The sequence below is a fragment of the Artibeus jamaicensis genome, unplaced genomic scaffold (genome assembly GCF_021234435.1).
Source record: "Artibeus jamaicensis isolate MK-2021 breed Jamaican fruit bat unplaced genomic scaffold, CSHL_Jam_final contig_548, whole genome shotgun sequence".
Classification (NCBI taxonomy): domain Eukaryota; kingdom Metazoa; phylum Chordata; class Mammalia; order Chiroptera; family Phyllostomidae; genus Artibeus; species Artibeus jamaicensis.
The window spans coordinates 9207421-9228389 of NW_026521883.1; the positions used below are offsets into that span (position 1 = coordinate 9207421).

The following is a 20969-nucleotide window of genomic DNA, read 5'->3' on the forward strand; positions in this document are numbered from 1 at the left end:
ATTTTGAGAAATGAGAGTGATTTAGGGAAGTGCAGTGTGACAAAGGCAAGAGAGAAGAGTTTCAGGAATGAAGAAATAGCCCTGGCAAGTGTGGTAGACCGAGGGGATCACAGGTTGATTCTCAGTCAGAGCACATGTCTGGGTTGTGGGTTCTGCCCCTGGTCAGGGCACATTTGAGAGGGAACAAATCAATGTTTCCCGCATCGATGTCTCTCTGCCTCCCTTCCCCTCTCTCTAAAATTAATGAGCACGTTCTAGGGTGAGGATTAAAAAACAAAAAAGAATAAAGAAATAGTAGAGTTTCTAAGTCTAGAATGGACTGAGAGAAGACCTTTGGAAAATAAATGATCATCAGTATGAGAAATGTTTCAGTCAAATAGTGGCAGAAGAAATCTGATGCAAGATGTTATTTGATACTGGGCAAGTAAAAAGACACTGAAAACAGCAATGGCAAAGAGTGAAGAAAAGGCAAGAGATCATTAGATCAAAGGGGTAGGAAGGATGAGGAAATATTTTCATAGCAAGAAAGTGTTATAGAGAGAAAAGAGTTAACAGAAGGGCAAAGAAAGAAGATGAAAAAACAGAAAATATTCATGGTAAAGTCTCAAAGAATCTTCAGAATAAGGAGAGAAAAAGGAAATAATAGGGTAAGAAAAATGCATTTTAAGAAAGAGAGGAGGGAGGCTGGAGTATAAAGGTAGACATCTTTGATCTTAGTTTACGAGTGTGAATTGGGCTAAGAATCTTGAAAATGAAATAAATATTGGGGAATGTGAATTAATAGGGAGATGAAGGGATTGGTGAGCAGTACTGTGAGCTCTGCTTATGTCAGCTGCCGAAGAGCTGGGTTTTGTGAATTCTTCCACTTGCCAGTCTACAATCAGGAGTTGGAAAATGGGGGGGGGGGGGAAAGACTTCTTGAATTTGAGACTGACAAGGAGAATAGATTCATTTTTCTGATGATAAATCTATATAACAAGTATATAATGACATTTTATTGGTACTGATGTTTTTCAGTTTTTATTCTCATGACTAGTATACAAAACTGTTTATTTTCAAGATGCCACAGCCAACCAGTACGGGATCTGTGCTTATTCCAAGGGTTAAGCTACAGATTCTTACAACTTAGAAGCTGAATAGGTCCTTATTGGTCATTAGTTCAAGAGATGAGGTAACTGAGGCCCAAACAAGCCAAGAAACTTGCCCAAAGTCACAGTAATAGTGGCGGAGGTCTCCTGATTTCACTTCAGTGCCCTTGGCACTATCCCACAAATTCTTCCAGAGAGCACATCTGCCAGAGTAAAATGCATTATCACTAGTGGTGATACACCCAGTTAAGTGCTATGCTCTAAAAAGGAAAACCCCATAGCATCCCCTAGAATTCTTTTTTAAAGTCAGCCTTGCCTTTCTTTAAAATACTATAGAAGCTAGTGAGCAATTTTGCCTCAGCAAAAGCATACATACCACCTTAAGGCTTCTGCATATAGATTGTTTCCAGGGTCCTGGGTCAAGGTAAGCTGTGTAAACCAGAAGTAGCCTTGGGACCTATTATTTTGATTTGAAGTGTGGTGAGACAAAAAGAAATCAGGTGGAATCAGACCTCTGTTCTGCATAATTGCGAAGAATAAGTCTCCAAAAGCCAAGGAAATCATTCCAGGGTACATCTGGGTCTTCCTTAATAGTCTTAAGGCTGAGTTTAGTCCAGCAACTTTGCAGCGCTGGCTGAATTACAAGCAGCCTAAAAAGAGATGGGACTTGCAGGAATTTCCAAGTGCCTCCAAGCAAGGTTTACAATGAGAGGTAGGGAAGAAAGAAGCAACACTGCAGTACAGGTAAGCAAAGAAACAAGAAAGGACTGAGGCCATGAACCCTACACCTGTTCTCAGCAAGGTGGCTCAGTTCTACACGGACCTGAGGGTCCTCTGTTCCCCTCAGAGGCCAAGCATTCACAGCTTCCCTCTAAGGGCTTTTCCACTTGAAGGCAGTAGTTGGCCAGGCAAAGAGGCAGAAGTACAAAGAGTATGGTAGCAAAACAAAAAGCCTAGAAGGCTGGAAGAGTTTTTTTCCCCCCAAAGTATCTGTATGTAGTTCTTATTATGAACTTGAGGGCTGAGTCGGTATACTAGCTAGATCTTACAGTTCTGCAGAGAATGATCTTTGCAGGACATCTCTGTTACCTGAAGATGAAAAGGAATGTGAACCAACTCTGATAAGAATTCAGACTTGGGCCAGCTGACAGCTCAGGTGAATGCCCTCTGGAGCAGCCAGAAAGCAGAGCATGTAATTGCAGAATAGTTCTGTTTCCCTTGGGATGGGGGAAAAAAAAGAAGGAAAGTGCAAAACCCAATATGATTAAGTGAGATAAAATATGATATTAAAAGTAGGAGAACTTGCCCTGGCTGGTGTAACTCAGTGGATTGAGTGCTGGCCTGTGAACCAAAGGGTTGCCAGTTTGATTTCCAGTCAGGGCACATGCCTGGGGTTTTGGGCCAGGTTCCCAGTAGGGGGTGCACAAGAGAAAACCACACATTGATGTTTCTCTCACTCCTTCTCCCTTCCCTTCCCCTCTCTCTAAAAATAAATGAATGAAATCTTTATTATTTTTTAAAAGGTTTAAAAAAATTTACTTATCTTTAGAGGGGAAGGAAGGAGAGAAGGAGAGAAATATCAATGTGAGGTTGACTCTAGTGGGTCCCCTGCTGGGAACTGGCCTGCAACCCAGGCATGTGCCCTGACCAGGAATCGAACAGCGATCCTTTGGTTCGCAGGTCCACGCTCAATCCACTGAGCTACACCAGCCAGGGCTAAATGAAATCTTTAGAAAAAAAAAGTAGGAGAACTAAAAATCTTAAAAGATTTAACTAAGTAAATGAAAGTGATTTTAAACCTGATGTAAGTAGCATTTATTCTGAGTTTCAGAGAAGGTGAAGAATTTTGGAAAGTATTTGACATGGCTCCTAAGTTCAAACAATATGACAGTATCTATCAGATCTACATTAACCTAGATCCAGAAACTACAATGACACAGATGCAAGCTTTCATTCATTCACAAAAATATTTTTAAGGGCTTACTACAAGTGTTAGGTATTAAGTGTTGGGGATACAATGGTGAGCAAAACAGAGACTCTGAGCTCACAGAACTTCTCAAGTAGTAGACAAGATACACATGAACAGAAAAATATAATTACAGATGGTTCCTGATCAATAATGGTCTCACTTAAGATTTCTCAGCTTTAGGACTGTGTGAAAGCCATATACATTCAGTAGGAATCAAACTTCAAATTTTGATCTTTTCCAGGTTACTGATACAGTGTATGATGCTCTTGTGATGCTGGACAGCAGCAGTAAGATGATTTTGCCCAACTATAGACTAATGTGAGTGTTCTGAGTATGTTTAAGGTAGGCTAGGCTAAGCTATGATGTTTGGTAGGGTAGGTGTTAAATGCATTTTCCACTTACAATATTTTTGACTTACAATGGTTTTATCAGGATGTGACCCCACTGCAAGTCGAGGAGCATCTATCTATATACACAGCACTGCAAATTGCAATGAGTGCTGTGCAATAAAGTGGAGAGTGCATTAAAGGTGTATTAACAGGGGAACTCAGCAATAGGCTGCCAGTGACATTCAGAGAGCCTTTCACAGCAAAAAAGTTATTTTAGAAAAACCATCAGGGAGGGAGAACAGGGGTCTTCAGATAAAAAGGTATCCATTAGTCTCAGGAGAGTAAAAGGTGAGCCTCACTCTCTTGCCAAGTTTTCATCAGGTTCACCTACAGGGAAAGCATCTCGCCCTTGGAGAAAATCACCATCATAAAGATGGATACAATAAATAGGCAGGAAATTGATGTCTTTTATCTTCAATATATTGAGGCAACAGTCCCCGAAGGTTGCTTGATGGCACAGAGCTGTGGTCTGGAAATGTTTGTCATTCCAACAGACATTGGCTGTTGAGATGTTTGGCCACAGGCAAATGATATTTTAAAAATCAGAGATAGCCACTTGTGATTTCCAGACTGGGTATTGTATACATACACCCAGAGCCAATCTCTACAGTTAAGCTCTTTGTCCAGTTTCTCTGCATCAGTTTCTAACACAACAGGATTTTTTTGATATTGTCTCAGGCACACAATAAAACCTCATTAGCAATTATTCTAAAAGCTGAACCTTTATTACGTAATTAATGATGACAGCCAATAACACAGAATTCTTAACCTGTATCACATTCATTGCCAACTTCATGGTAGACTTTAAATAAATAAATACTGAATCACAACACATAGTCAGAGGAACATATTTCTATCAGAATGACAAGAATGAAAAGCCTGAATTTCCATGGGCAGCAGGACATGATAGCTTATGATAACCAGAAATAAGCAGCTGGGCTCCTCCGGGCCTCTAAATTCCTCAGGGTGGGGACGCTTTGAAAGTCTGGTTATTGACGCAGGACTTGAGGGGACTCTGAGGCCCAGACTTTCTAACCACACATACTTTGACAAGGACTTGGGTTTTTAATTAGAAAATGCATTTGCTGAAATAAAATTGCCACAGATAGTATGAAGGGATCTGAAATACCTAGTAAGTCCCTTTGCATTCTTATTTTTTCTGGGTTAAGAACTCCTGAAAGAGAAGAGATTCTGTTCTCAGGGGCAAACGGAACATATAAGTCTGGACTGTGGCCCTGGGCAGCAGCACCCTACAGTGAGCCAGCTGTTCAGTGGGTACCTGAGAACGAGACTGTGTAAACATTTCCCTGTTGCCTAGGCCTACAAAGTCTGCACTGACAGATGCATGAAGTGGCGTGGGTGGCTGGGCAATGAGGCAACCACTGGGAAGGAGCTGGCTACATCTCTAGGTGTTAAAAAAGGCAAGAGCTGCACATTCGATGAGCCAACACCAAGTCAATTTCAGAGTGACTGTTTTCCATTTCCTTGACTCCTACAGCTGCCCTTTTATTACTTTTTCTCTTCAAGCCTCACCCAAAAGTTCATTTACTTGAATTCTCCCATAAAAACGTGATAGATGGGGGTGTGGAGAGCACAGACAGTTTGAATTACCTCGCCAGCTCCTATCAACTGACCACTTAAGTACCAGGGCCAACACTGTTGCACTGCTCTGAAGGGGAGACAATTAAAACTGGCAATCTCTACAAGCTGGGAGACCTTACTAAGAAGTTTACTGTGATCCTCTGGGTAGGTATCACCAGTAGACTACGGTCACTTGAGACTCCTAATAAACACTTGGTATTATTAACAATAAAACTCTGCAGAAGCAGGCTGAGAAGGGACAGGAAAGCCACATGTAGGTAGCACTTACCATCTTCTGTTTCCTGCCACACAATGCCCTCGAGGTTGACACTTGTCCCGGGTTCACAGGGGCCCAGGCATTCAGGCTCGGTGGCTAGAGCCACATCACATGTGTTGACCCCGACTGATCGAGTACGAACCATAATCTGCTCACAGGGAGATGAGATGTCATTACTGACCACTGGCACCAAAAGGTGCAGCGGCAGCACTGCTGGTGTAGAGACAGGGGACTCCATCTGTGGAGGAAGAGAAAGTAGTAGCTGAGTTGCAGGAAGAACATTCAGAGGAAATACCTTTTCTGTATTTAATCTAGTCCTACATTCTTTCCTGCCAGAGTTCACAGGGCTCTAAATATAAGACTTTGGTCTTTCCTTTCAAGTTCTACCTCATGACACCACAACAAATCTAGCAGTTTGCAAGAGTGCTCCCCGTGCTAGGAGAAGCTCTATTTCTTAATAACAGTTTCCCACACACACCATGCATGTCTAGAAGCATAAAAAAGAACCTTGTCTCATTTAAAAATCTCTAGTGAAAGAAAATCAGGCCCAGTTTTCAGTAGGAACAGGGCACACAGACTGACGAGAAGGAAAACGACCAGTTTCTGAGCCATGTTCTGCCACCGCTGCCACTCCATTTCCCAACAGTCTGTCCTCCAGGACGTGACCCACTAACCAGGTTTGAAACCCAAGGAACACAGGTGGGGAGACAAAGGGGGAGAAACATCCAGAATCTCGAAATGCCACTTCAAGGACACAGGAGCTTTAATTCATCTTTAGATAGAAAAAAAATCATCTTAAAAGTTATATAGGAAGGCTGGGAGCAACCTAATGAAACTTTCTTTTATAACAGCAATTAGTTAATGAGAATGGCATTTTGGAATGTGAATCTAACATCAAATTTATCTGCAGGAAACAGGAGGTGTTGTTACGACCCAGAAGCCAATGGGTGGCAGTCGGCTGATGAAATCGATTACACACACACAGATAGAAACGACTGAACATAAGGACAACAATCTACCTCTGAACCTAGAACTTCTCACAAAAATGCAATTTCTCAGATTCCAAGAAAAATGTAACACATTTAGAGTTAAAGTTATAACAAAGAGGGTAATACTGTATTTTGCCATGTATAATGCATTCCTGTGTATAATGCGTACCCACATTTTGGGCTCAAACTTGTAGAAAAAAATCTTTTGTTTTGATTTTTCAATTCAATTATTTATATTCAGAAACAAAAATGAAATAGTATATTTCGGGGTATTATTTTGCATACAGGTAGTTATTGCTTTCTAGAGTTATACCATTAACACATAAGTATAAATAAAAGAATTAAAAACATTTATATAGATAAAGAATTAGCACTGCCAAGGTATAATACACATCCTTATTTTTCCTTCAAAAATTTGGGCAAAAGAAATGAGCATTATACACAGCAAAATACAGTAATTCCTTAACTAGTTAAATCCTAGCATTTATCGGGCTGACAAAGTACAAACTCTGAGTCTACAGTGCCCAGACCCTAACTGAACATAGCGCATGTTCAAAGAAGGCACTCATACACATCGACTGGTCTGGTACGATACCAATCAGCAGACTTAAAAATGACAGAGACCCTCTCTCTCTGTCAAAGACGTTTTAGTTCAGGTTGAATGTACTTCTACAGACCTACATTCAGAGACAGCCACACAACGGACCCACAAACCAAGCTGCTGGACAGCTCTACAACAGAACTCTGGTTTGGAGTAGTTCCCTGCATGACCACTACTCTACCTCTAATCCACTACTTCCTCTTAACACTGACATCTGGGGATTGCATCCATTCTCAGCAGTTAGCCCTGACATCCTGGCTTGTAAGTCACTGCTATTTGCGGATCATCACTGTCAGAGCCCACAGACTGCTAAAACACCAATTCTGAGTAATCTAGTCCCTGAAAAGCTGCCAAAACATTATCCTTATCTGCTTGTTGTCATATACACCCACCTTGTACTTCCCTAACTCCGTCTTTTTCATAAAATGATATGAAAGTGGAAGCCTGTATAATGAATCTTCTGCATGATGATAAATGCCAAAAGGCATTTTTGCTCTCTTGAAAATCAGGCATTTAGAATTTAATTTGGCAACCTTCTTGGGAGTGGTACATTCTTGAAAGACCCTTTAACATTTCCATGCACAGACCTGAAGGTAGAAACAGCACAGAAAAAGTAAACTAGACTCCCTCCTACTCCTGTGTAGTGCTAGAATTTGGCTCTAATTATTAAGCCCTTTCAGGAATGCTACAAGAAAGTGGATCGTAGCTCTTTGGAGAGAAAGCTTCCTGGAGAGTCTACCCTTGAGAGTTACTAGAAGGAGAAATTAGAGGCAGATTATACAGATCAGCTTTCCCCTTGGCCTTACCTCTGTTTCTCTGTTCTTTCTCTTCGGGAAAAACTGGGACAGAAGCAATTTGCAGTCAGGGTGTGCATTTCCTTTGCTTAGAGTTTATTCTCTTTTCTATACCTTTATTCTACTAGCAAGAGACATTCCTACAAGGTCCTCTTTCTGGGACACAGAAACCAACCTAAACCTTCTAGGTCACTCCTGTGAACTTTCTGATTGCCTTGTTTGAACATGGCCCGTGGCCAATCTGCTCCACTGCTAAGGCAGCAATCCCAAGCACAGAAGGAGGTAAGTCCCCAGGGAATCACCTACACATTCTCTCCGGCATCAAGGACAGCTCTTTTCTGGAAGTGGATTCATTTTCTGCTGAGTTATTCGGTGCTGTGGGGGTCCAGAGAGAAGAAAAGCTACTAACATTCTAGGTGAAGTCAAGCCAAGCCCCTAGTTCCCTACTGATAGATCCAAAAAACAACATCTAAGATATTAAGGTGGCAACACCAATATTGCATTCAAGCACTTTGCCAAAATTAAACCCTGCTACAGAAACCTAAAGAGAAGAAACTTAGCCCAACTGATCACTAAGAATAACAAGAAGTAATACTCATGAGGAACTGATTAGCATGTATATGCATCAAACTACCTTACTGATCAGAGTCATTACTTAGAGTTCGGAATCTCCATGTGAGGATGCCTTTATTTAATTATTTAGTTAATTAAAAGAGATTTGTGTGTGCGGTGGGGGAGAAGTGAAGAAATCTACCTGTGGGTTTGGAACTATTCAGTTTCCTTCCACTTTGCAATAGAAACCTAAGGAGAAATCACGGCACAGCACAATAATGTTTAATTAGAGCTTCAGCTCTGATCATTACCATTTGGTCACGTCCATAATCTACATTAAGCCACAGTGCGTAATAAGCAGCTCTGTGATAATTTATCTAATAACCTAGGTGGCTTTCTCGGATTTCATATTCTACTATTCATTGGAACAAACAAAGCTTCATTTATCACTCTCCAGGAGAGAATAAAAATCAGAAAAGGACTCATTCTGCCATCTTTGCCATATACTTAGGATATAAGAGCAGGGATTGTCAGGAGATTGATGCTAGCAGGGAAAATAAGGAACAGGCACAGAAAAAGTTAAGGTAATTAAACACCTTAACAACCAGAGCAACAAAAGCTGGGCCAATTCTCACTCTGAAATGCTAAGTGCCATCAAGGCATCTGGGGCTCTTTGAATGTGGAGGTGAACAACAAAACAAAAAACCTGAAAAGAGAGAGAATTTAAAAATGGGAATCTCTTAAGTCTCCCAACAATTTATGTCCTTTATCTTTTAATGGTATTTCTTTTCAACTCACCTTTAGATATTAGCACCTATTAGGGATATGAGTGCTGACAGGCAGGTGACATGAAATGCGGACTAGAGAGAATAAAGAAAGGCCAGAGTCATTAATCTCCCCACGAGAAGTAACCATACACCGACTTCAGCTGCTTCCCACACATGAGAGGCATGGCTGGAGGAAAATTTCAAGGCTGCAACAGAATTTTGGGGGTAGAAAACGCAGTGAAGGAATATTTGGTTCATACCCTCCCCTCTCCTCTATACAAATATGAGTCTGACATTTTCACCTTCGCAGTCAAAAGGCAGAAAGGAAGCAGGTTCTCCTGGTAACTGCAGTAGCTCTAAGAAACTCCCCTTTCACCCAAAAAGGAAAGATAACTGGGGGACTGTGGTTAGACGAATCTTCATATTTATTCAGAATTATCAGGTAAGAACATGTAGAAAGTAGAATGCCATCAAAATACTAAATACTATATTAATAAGATGTTGCCTTTCTTCAATATCTACAAAGGTCCTTCAAGATTTTACAGTGACTCAGCATCAATACCACCAACAGTAATACAGATTCCTGATTCCTGGACAAATACGTAAATACTCCCGTGACACATTATGTAAAACTTGACTTGCCCACGAAGTTTTCATTGTAGATTATTAAAGAGTAATATTTTAAAAATCACATTTATTAACTTATTATGTTATTGGTGAATGAAATTTAAAAAAAGGAAACTATCCTCAGTTATTTGAGCTGCTTCATGCTGACTGGGATTTTGAAACAAAATAAGTTATTGTATTTTTAAAAACAATTAAGGATTATTTTTGATTATTCTGAAATAGCAACAATTCCTTGTTTGGAGAGCCTGGCAGGTAGAAATCATGGAATACCTGAAGGAAAGGCAGGCATCTAAATTCCTCCTTTCCATATAGCTCTTGTCAGAATGCAACAAAACATTCAAAGTAAACCCTAAAACAAATCAGTTGCTTTTAAACACTAAGTACTCTTTGCACCTAGGCTGGCTTTTACCAGCACCGGGCCTGGGGGCAGGCCAGCCAAGGGACCAAGACACCCCAGACCTGCCTCCACCTGTCTCCACCTGCAGGCTGCCTGTTAGGCCCAGTCACTGAATGAGACTTGGGCAAGAGGTAGGTTCTCAGTGAGTCACCAGGTAGGGAAAAGCGGTGCTCACTAGGATCGCTGAAGGGTCAGTCTTGGTGCCTGTGCTGGATCTGAGGCAGCCCAGGAAGTGTCCCAGGGTGCACCTCTGTGGTGGGGTGAGGTCTCAGGGAGTTGTCAGGGTGAGGCCGACAGAGTTTATCAGGTCCAAACAGATCAAGATTTGGCTGTGTGAAGGGAGAAGTCTGCACAGTCTGGGCATGCAAGGGAAAGTTGTCCTCTGTCCTGCAGTCACAGAACTCAGTCCCTCCCAGATTTTCCCCAGAGCCTTCTTTGACCCTGCCTCTACTTAAAACAAAACAAAACAAAACATAAAACCAAAAAAATTAAAGGGAGGAAGGAAGGCTGGAAGGAAAGAAAAGAAAAGGAAAAAAAAACCAAAACGGCAGGATGGAGGGAAGAAGGGAGAAAGGGAAAGGGAGGGGAAGGGGAGGGGAGGGGAGGGAGTCCTTCCAAAGCTGGTTTGCTGAGCTTACAGATTTTGCTCTGGCTGCTTGGAAAAAGAATTTGATTGTAACTCTGGTTAATTTCCAAGACATCTTGTAGCAGAAGGCAGAGGAAAAAGAAGAAAAAAGGCATGGTTGCTGGCACCATAACCAGACATCAAATAGTTCTGAAAAGCTACATATTCTAGTCACAGAAAACTTACTTTAGCACCCCATTTAAACCAATCTGAACCTGGTCAAGATCAGCAGTGAAGGCTAAGTGTGTACTAGAAAACTTAAGTACAGTGAACATATCATATCATTTGAAGACTACACACTAACCATAGGGCGTTCCGCTGCAATGACCTTTATACAGTCTCAGACTTAGACCCTGAAGACCTCTTCTGGTAAAGAGGGGATAGTGAATCAAAGGATCCTAAATACTCAAGCCCGTCTAAATTCCCAGTGTGTGGGAATGGATTAATTATGCAGGAAATTAAACAAAGGGGAAAAAAAATCCCATAAATGAAATCAATGCAAAACACAAATCACATGGCAGTGTCCATTACTGTGGCAAAGGTTTTGCTAAATGAAGCATCTATTCTGCTCTTCTAAAGTCTTCTCACTCTACAATCTCCTGCCTGCTTGAAATTCACATTTTCCTTCGGCAAAACTATTAACTTTGCAGCTGACGAGTGATAACAGGTACCTAAGTACTGCCTCTGCAACTAATTTTCCCCCCACGGAAGGCTGATGATAATCCTTACCATTCCTATATTGTTCCCAGGAAAGTGCTGGAATTAGCTTCTCAAGAATAAAGAATCTGAGAAAAATTCATTCTCTGGCTTGAATTACTTCCTCGGCTGAGCACACTTTTTACCTCCTTTCACACACTCATTTCCTAAAAGCCAGGGCTGGAGCTTTTCATTGCCACTCCATTCTCTTACCCCCAAGGATACAAAACAAACAAAAACACAAAAAATAGCCCACAAATCAAATAAGGTAAACACAACAGAAAACTGAAGGCTATTTTTGAATTATTCAGAAACATATTGGAAGAAAAGTCTCAATTTACTTATAACATAAATGGACCAAAGTGTACTAAAAACATAATCATCATTCATATTGACGGTCCTATGAGAAAACATAAGAATTCTAAATTGAGACATCACAAACCACATCTTGCTCTCCAGTACCTTGGGAGGGAGAAATGGGAATGATGCTCCCTGCTTTAACCAGCTGTTCTTCAATTTTTTTGGTCTTGAGAAATCTTTGGAGTCTTAAAAATTGAGAACCTTTTACAGAACTATTATTTATATAGACCGTATGTACTGGTATTTACCATATTATAAATTAAAACAAAGATTTAAATATTTATAGTTAACTTACTGAAAACAACTAACAATTTTGAATTGATAAAATTAGAGACAAAGAATAGGTTAGTAATGGCCAGGGGTATGGGATGTAGATGAGGTTAGGAAAGGGCAACACAAGGGATTCTGGTAGCAATGGAACTGTTGTATATCTTGACTATGTATAAATACCCAAACCTACACATGTCATAAATTTGCATAGAACACACACACACACAACTAAAATGGGGGAAAGCTGAACAAGATAGGAGGATTGCATCAATGTCAATATCTCTGCTGTGAGCCCTGGCTGGTGAGGCTCAGGGGATTGAGTGCTGGCCTGCAAACCAAAGGGTCGCTGGTTTGATTCCCAGTCAGGGCACATGCCTGGGTTATGGGCCAGGTCCCTAGTAGGGGGCGTGCAAGAGGCAACTACACATTGATGTTTCCCTCTCTATCTCCCTCCCTTCACCTCTCTCTAAAAATAAATAGAAATCTTAAAAAAAAAAAAAGAACAAAGGTGGAGGAAGCACGCTACCTAATATCAAACTATGCTATAGGGCCATAGTAATCAAAACAGCTTGGTACTGGCATAAAAACAGACACATAGATCAGTGGAACACAATAGAGAGCCCAGAAATAAAACCACACCTTCCTAATCCATTAATTTTTGATAGAGAAAGCAAGCACATACAATGGACTAAAGATAGTTTATTCAACAAATGGTGTTGGAAAAATTGGACAGATACATGCAGAAAAATGAAACTAGACTACCTTCTTATACCACACACAAGAATAAATTCAAAAGAGATTAAAGATTTAAATGTTTAGATCCAAAACCATATAAATCATAGAAAAAGAAACATAGGTGGCAAAATATTGGATATTGCTCTAGCAATATTTTTCTGATACATCTCCCCAAGCAACGGAAACAAAAGAAAAAAATAAACAAATGACACTACATCAAACTAAAAAGATTTTGCACAGCAAAGGAAACCATCAACAAAATAAAAAGATAAGCCACAGAATGAAAGAACATATTTGCCAATACATTCGATAAGGTGTTAATACCCAAAATTTATAAAGAACTTACAAGACTCAAGTCTGAAAAAAACCCCACCAAATAAACAACCCAATTAAAAAGTGGGCAAAGGACCTGAATAGAAACTTCTCCAAAGAACACATGCTGATGCCAAATAGACATATGAAAAGATGCTCAATGTAACTAATCATCAGAGAAATGCAAAGTAAACCACTATGAGCCCTGGCTGGTGTGGCTCAGTGGATTGAGTGCGGGCTGCACACCAAAGGGTCACCGGTTCGTTTGCCATTCAGGGCACATGCCTGGGTTGCAGGCCAAGTCCCCAGTGGAAGTCACATAAGAGGCAACCACACATTGATATTTTTCTCCCTCTCTCTAAAAATAAATAAATAAAAAACTTAAAAAACCAACCCACTATGAGATATCATCTCACACTTGTCAGAATGGCTATCATCAATAAATCAACAAATAACACTTACAGTCAAGTAGGCAGCACAGGTAAACATGGCTCGCCTATTTGCATATCACAACAAAAATACAACTACAAAATACTGTCACCCAAAATTGTCAGAAAATCAAGCTGTACGGAAGGCTGACAACCAAGAAATTAAAGAAGTCACATTTATTCAGACAGGTAGCGGGGCAGAGATGTAGAATAGACAGTCCCACACCCATGTGTGGTGGATAAAATAGGGAAGGATATCTCGGGAGTGAGGGATCTTGGACTCACACCAGACCACCCAGCCCAGGGTTCCAATGCCAGGAAGATAAGTCCCCATAACTTCTGGCTATAAGAACCAGAAGGGTGGGGTGGCAGAAGAAACTATGGGATTCTCAGGCATCTCCTCTTAAAGGGCCTGCAATAGACTTAGGCAGACTCCCTCCCTCTAAGCTACAGCACCAGAGCAGCAGCTTGAAGAGCACTAGTGGTATACAAGAAGAAACTGAAGTGCCTGGCATTAGAGCAAGTGCTGGGGTACAACTTCCTCTTGTATAAAACTCCAGAGGCCAGGTAGGGGCCACTGAGCCACAGAGCGGCCTCACTGTATCTGAGATTCCATCAACCCAGTTCACAGGGGTTGCCCTACCCTGGTGATTACCTAAGGTCCCACCACATCCAATTTAGTGATGCACTTTTTTACATTAGGCCATGGTACTAAGACAGGGTGTTAAAGCGTCTCTACCTAATACATGGAAACACAAACAGGGAGGCTGCCAAAATGAGAAGAAAAAGAAATATGGCCCAAATGAAAAAAACAAAAAAAAAAAACCAAAAAACAGAACAAAACTCCAGGGAAAAAACTAAACAAAATGGAAATAAACAATCTATTAGATGCAGAGTTTAAAACACTGATTATTAGGGTGCTCAAGGAACTCACTGGGTACTTCGACAGCATAAAAAAACCCCAGGCAGAAATAAAAGTTATACAAAATGAAATAAAGAAAAAATTTACTTAATTTTTTCATAAAATAAACAGGGAATCAACAGTGGTGTAGATGAAGCTGATAATCAAGTCAATGATCTGGAACATAAGGAAAGTAAAAAAATTCAATTAGAAAGCAGCAAGAAAAAAAGAATCCCCCTGAAGAAAAATCTACGATAGGGTAAGGTGCTTCTGTGACAACTTCAAGCATTCCAACATTCACATCATAGGGGTGCTAGAAGGAGAAGAGAAAGAGCAAGAAATTAAAAACTTATTTGAAAAAATAATGACAGAAAACTTCCCCAATTTGCTGAAGGAAATTGACATACAAGTCCAGGAAGCACAGAGAGTCCTGGACAAGATGGATGCAAAGAGTACCAAGCCAAGACACATCGTCATTAAAATGCCACAGGTAAAAAGAGAGAGAGATTATGAGATTGATGTGCTGCCTACTGCACTGTTGAGGGCACTTTATTTAGAATGGAAGGGCAGATAAAGTGCTTCTCAGATAACATCAAGTTCAAGGAGTTCATCATCACTAAGCCCTTATTATATGAAATATTAAAGGGAATTAGCTAAGAAAAAGAAGATAAAAATATGAACAGTAAAAAGACAGCGAGCTCACAGTTATTAACAACCACACCTAAAACAAAAGCAAACTAAGCAAACAACTAGAACAGGAACAGAACTACAGAAACGGAGATCACATGGAGGGATAGCAACAGGGGAGTGGGAGGAGGAGAGAGGGGGAAAAGGTACAGAGAATAAGTAGCATAGATGGTAGGTAGAAAACAGACAGGGAGAGGGCAAGAATAGTATGGGAAATGTAGAAGCTAAAGAACTTATGACACATGGACATGAACTAAAGCAGGGGAATGTGGGTGGGAGGGGCGTGCAGGGTGGAGGAAAATGAAGGGGAAGAAATGGAACTGTAATGGCATAATAAATAAAGTATATTAAAGAGAGAGAGAGAGAATCTTAAAAGCAGCAAGAGAAAAGCAGAGAGTTACCTACAGGGGAGTTCCCATAAGACTATCATCTGATTTCTCAAAAGAAACTTTGCAGGCTAGAAGGGACTGGCAAGAAGTATTCAAAATCATGAAAAGCAGGGACCTTCAACCTATATTACTTCATCCAGCAAAGCTATCATTTAGAATTGAAGGGCAGATAAAGTGCTTCTCAGATAAGGTCAAGTTAAAGGAGTTCAACATCAGCAAAATCTTAGTATATGAAATGTTAAAGGGACTTATCTAAGGAAAAAAAAAGATCAAAACTATGAATAATAAAATAACAACAAACACAACTATCAACAATTGAAGCTAAAAACAAACTAAGCAAAGAAGCAGAAACAAAACAGAATCATAAATGTGGGGCTCATTTGGATGGTTACCCATTGGGAGGGGGAAGGGGGAGAACGGGGGAAAAGATGCAGGGATTAGTAGGTACAGAATACGCAGGGGGATGTCAAAAACAGTATAGGAAATGGAGTAGCCAAAGAACTTATATGCATGATCCATGGACATGAATTAAGGTGTGGGACTGCTGGTAGGAATGGGGGGTATTAGGTGGAGGGGACAAATTGGGACAATTGTTATAGTATAATCAAAAATATATTTACAAAAAACAAACAACAAGTGTTGGTGAGGTTGTGGAGAAAGGGGGAACCCTATTACACTGTTGGTGGGAAGGCAGATTGGTACAGCCACTGTGGAAAGCAGTATGAAGATACCTCAAAAAATAAAAAATGAACCCACCTTTTGACCCAGCAATCTTACTTCTAGAAACACATAAGAAGGAACCAAAAACACTAACTTGAAAGAACATAAGCACCCCTACGTTCATTGCAGACTTATTTACAATAGCCAAGATATGAAAGCAGCCCAAATGTCCATCAGTGGATGAGTGGATAAAACAACTGTGGGACATTTACACAAAGAAATACTACTCAGCTGTTAAAAAAAAAAAAGAATATTTTACCCATTGCGGCTGTATGAATGGACCTGGAGAACATTACATTAAGTGTAATAAGACAAATACCACATGATTTCACTCATATGTGGAATCTACTGAACAAACTGAATGAACAAGCAAAATAGAAATAGACTCAGACAATAAGAGTAGGATGACAGCTAAGGGGGGAGAGGTTAAAGGGTGAAGGGATTGAGCAAAAAGGATAAAGGACTCATGGACATGGACAACAGTGGGGTAATTGTGGGGGTCGATAAAAGGGGACTGAATGGTAATATAAAAAGTACAATAAAATTTTTAAAAAAGAAAGAAGAAAATGGCTAGGTTAGCTAACAACTCAATTACACAGGTGTTTCAATGCGTACTTTCTTTTTTGTCACATACAATATAAAATGGCATGTATTTAAAGGTTGAGATTAGATTAATTCATCATTTTTACTGCTTTATTAAAGATATTACAAAGTGAAACTGGCTTTATGCCCCAACTGGGTAGCTCAGTTGGTTAGAGCATTGTCTCCAACCACGGTTGGGGGTTCAATTCCTGGTCAGGGCACATACAAGAACCAACCAGTGAATGCATCGATAAGTAGAGCACAAATCATTGTCAATGTCTCTCTCTCTCTCCCTACTTTCCTTCTTCTTCATTCTTCTCTCTCACATCAATTAAAAATTTTTAATAAAATAAAAAATAAAGTGAAACTAGCTTTATAATTTTTTAAATCTATTACTAAAAGGGCATATCAATGAAGAATGCAATGGCTAGTAGTGCAATTTGGTGCCACTGATTTGATTCATGCCAAGATGCCAACATTTTACCCACCACTGCTTTTGCAGTCAATGGAGTGAGAGGGCAAATGATGTCCTAGTATTATTATAAAAATAGTTTTGACCTAGCAGAACCTCTGAAAAGGTGTCAGAGATACCTAGGGGTCTAAGGGTTATATTTTGAGAACTAATCAAGTTTCATGTTCTGGGACTGGGGGAGTGATCAGCTTCTCCAGGAGCATATGCCCATCTCATTCCTAAACAAAACTGGGATTCTGGTGGCAAGAAGTTGAGGGAGACTGCCTGTTCATTAGGCAAACAAGAGTGTCCTGGTTTGGGTGAAGGAAAGAGAGATACAAAGGTGGGGAAAACTATTAGCAAGAGTGAAGCAGGAAAGAGTGGTCTGAAAATCCATTCACTAAGGACCTTATAAATAAGGGATGTTTATGAGTTAGGGATTAATAAATTTCAGCAACTGAAACTAGTATTTTAAAAATTTGGGAGAATGAAGGGCTCAGTTAAATGTTTAGAAAATAGACAAATTAATAATGGACATTAACAACGGAAAAAATTGACCCTTATCCTTGTATAAGGGGAGGGGGAAATCCATGCCTATGTGTTTTCAAACTGCCAAGGATAAGACTTCTCTAAAATTATAACATAGTAGTTCGCAAATTATACATGCCATTATCTAAAATACATTTTAATGGGTCTTTAATTAGACAGGAGTCATCATTTCCAACAGAAATCTTCCTCGTCTTCACTATGTAAGCTAAAGGTATAGAGATACAACTCCAAAAGCAGTGTGAAGCATGCTGTACAGGATGGATTAACTCCTGGTCATGGACACGGTAGCACTGGAAAACTGAGAGGGAAATGGCCACCTGTTAAGATAGGCTTTACTGCCCAAGTGCCTCCTGGGTGATTTTGTGTTTTGAAGATTGCAACTATCAACAATTACTGTATTAGTGGATATTAGAATATCCACTAATTTTGTTTAACTTCCACATTAAGACTCACAAATTTTACAGGAAACAGTAGGTTAGTTCCAATGAGAGGTCATTTTACCTAAAGGAAGCCCCCTAAGGGCACGCTTCCCACCTCTTCATCCCTCTCAGGCACGTATCTCCTAAACTCTAAGGGACCCCAGGAGACTTGCAACCAGGGGAGCTGTGGGCAGCGACAGCTAGTCCCAGGCTAATCCCCTGAGACTGTTTCCAAGGCCCCCTTTTCTCCGAGTTCCAGGGAGCCAAAGCAGCCCCACCTAGGCTCTCCTGTTGCTTCTTCTGTCCTAAACCCTTCCTTGTTTCCCTGTCCTCAGCTTTAATAAATATACTCTCAAGAAAAAAAAGTAGAGACTTCCGCCAAGATGGAGGCATAGGTGGAGACGCCGTGCTTTCTTACACAACCAAGTTTAGAGACAACAAAATATTAGCAACAGAAAACACAGCCAGAACACAGAAAATTGAACTTTTCGGAAGTCCAACAACAACGAATTCTTCAGCCTGACCGGTAAGAGGGGCGAAACCAGCAGCTGGCGGAGCAGGGTTGCACAGGAAAACTCGGTTAGACAGACTCAGGTGCACAGATCCCAGGCGTGGGGTTGCAAAGGGCAGACCCAGTGAGCGACTGGCGGATCCATGGAGGGTGAAGGGCAGCGGGTTGACTGTGCTGGCGCATTCCTGTGCAGATAGACTGGCGAGGGAGTGGGCAGTGAGACGGGACCGAGCAGGTCCCAGAGACGGAAGGCAGCAGAGACAGCCGCCATTTCCGGCTCTGACCCCGCCCCCACATACAGCGTCACAACCCAGCGACCCGGCCCTGGAGGCCCCGCCCCACCCCTAAGGCTCCGCTCCTCATACTTAATGGGAGCAAACAGACCAAAAATGGCTCAAGAAGATCTCAAAGCCCCAAAGCCCATAAATCTAAGTGACGAAGAAATTGCAAAACTTTTAGATACACAGTTCAAAACACTGGTGATCAGGATCCTCACAGAACTGGTTGATTTTAGTCACAAATTAGAGGAACATATGAAGGCTAAACTAATTGAAATGAATGGCAACGTACAGGAAACCAATAGTAATGGAAAGGAAACTGGGACTCAAATCAAAGGAGTGGACCAGAAGGAGGAAAAAAATGACCAACCAGAAAAGAATGAAGAAACAAGAATTCAAAAAATGAGGAGAGACCTAGGAACCTCCAGGACATCTTTAAACGCCCCAACATCCGAATTATAGGGGTACCAGAAGGGGGAAACGAACAGCCACGAGTGACAAAACTTATTTGAACAAATAATAAAGGAGAATTTCCCCAATCTGGCAAAGGAAATAGACTTCCAGGAAATCCAGGAAGCTCAGAGAGTCCCAAAGAAGTTGGACCCAAGAAGAAACACACCAAGGCACATCATCATTACATTAGCCAAGATTAAAATGAAAGAGAGAATCCTAGAAGCAGCAAGAGCTAAGGGGACAGTCACCTACAAAGGAGTTCCCATCAGACTGTCAGCTGATTTCTCAAAAGACACCTTACAGGCAAGAAGGGGCTGGAAAGAGGTATTCCAAGTCATGAAATCCAAAGACCTACAACCAAGATTGCTCTATCCAGCAAAGCTTTCATTTAGAATGGAAGGGCAGATAAAGTGCTTCTCAGATAAGATCAAATTCAAGGAGTTCCTCATCACCAGGCCCTTATTATGTGAAATGTTAAAGGGACTTATCTAAGAAAAAGAAGATAAAAAAGATGAACAGTGAAAGGACAGCAAATGCACAGTTATTAACAACCACATCTGAAACAAAAGCAAGCTAAAAGGACAGCTAGATCAGGAGTGAACCATAGAAATGAAGATCTCATGGAGAGTTAGCAACAGGGGAGTGGGAGGAGAAGGGGGGAGAAGGTACAGAAAATAAGTAGCATAGATGGTAGGTAGAAAATAGATAGGGGGAGGGCAAGAATAGTATGGGAAATATAGAATCTAAAGAACTCGAGACACATGGACATAAACTAAAGGGGGGGAATGGTAGGGGTGAGGGGGTGCAGGGTGGAGGGAATGAAGGGGGGAATATAATGGCATAATCAATAAAATAAAAATTTTAAAAAATGTCTGCAATGAAAAAAAAAAGTAAAGAAAGAAAGCATCTTAATCAGCAGCAAAGCTGCTTTCAGTTCCTCGAGGGCATTAGTTTCTCATTTTACATCATGTATGTGCTCCTAAAAGAATATGCACAGACAAGATCTTACCACGGAATAATCTTAAAAATTATCTAACTAACCACTCAAGAGTGAAATCTTTTCTCTAATAGGTATTTCATAAAACCTCTATTTGAACTTCATCTCCTTATGGGTGGACAAAACGATCCTTACTTTACTGGGGTGATTTAAAAGATTAAATTCCTTGAAAAGACAACCCACTGAATGGGAGAACATATTTGCTGATTCACGTGATAAGGGGGTTAATATTAAACTCAAGCAACAACTCCCCACAAACAATCTAATTAAAAAATAGGCAAAGGATCTGAACAGATATTTCTCTGGAGAGGATACACAGATGGCCAACAGATACATGAAAAGATGCTCAATGTCACTGATCATCAGAGAGATGCAAATTAAAACCACAATGAGATATAACCTCACACCTGTCAGAATGGCCACCATCAATAAATCAACAAACATCAAGTGTTGGCAAGGTTGTGGAGAAAAGGGGAACCCTCATGTACTGTTTAGGGGGAATACAGATTGGTGCAGCCGCTGTGGAAAGCAGTATGAAGTTAACTGAAAAAATTAAAAATGGAATTGCTTTATGA

General features: G+C 40.6%; 1 protein-coding gene across 7 annotated transcripts in view; it reads right to left on the minus strand.

Annotated features, from left to right (window-relative positions):
• The window catches only part of ZNF609 (zinc finger protein 609), a 198590-nt gene that overhangs the window by 45487 nt on the left and 132134 nt on the right, over window positions 1–20969 (minus strand). For 5 of the 7 annotated variants that reach the window (XR_005083977.2, XM_053670030.1, XM_037155548.2 and 2 more), the window contains exon 3: window positions 5317–5542. Coding sequence is in view for 6 of the 7 variants with exons in the window: in XM_053670030.1 (XP_053526005.1) it covers window positions 5317–5542 (226 nt within the window). In the remaining variant the exon portion in view is untranslated. Of the gene's footprint in view, window positions 1–5316; window positions 5543–7286; window positions 7503–9038; window positions 9101–20969 lie in introns of those variants that run through there. The other 2 variants (XM_037155549.2, XM_037155550.2) reach the window with 2 other exon arrangements.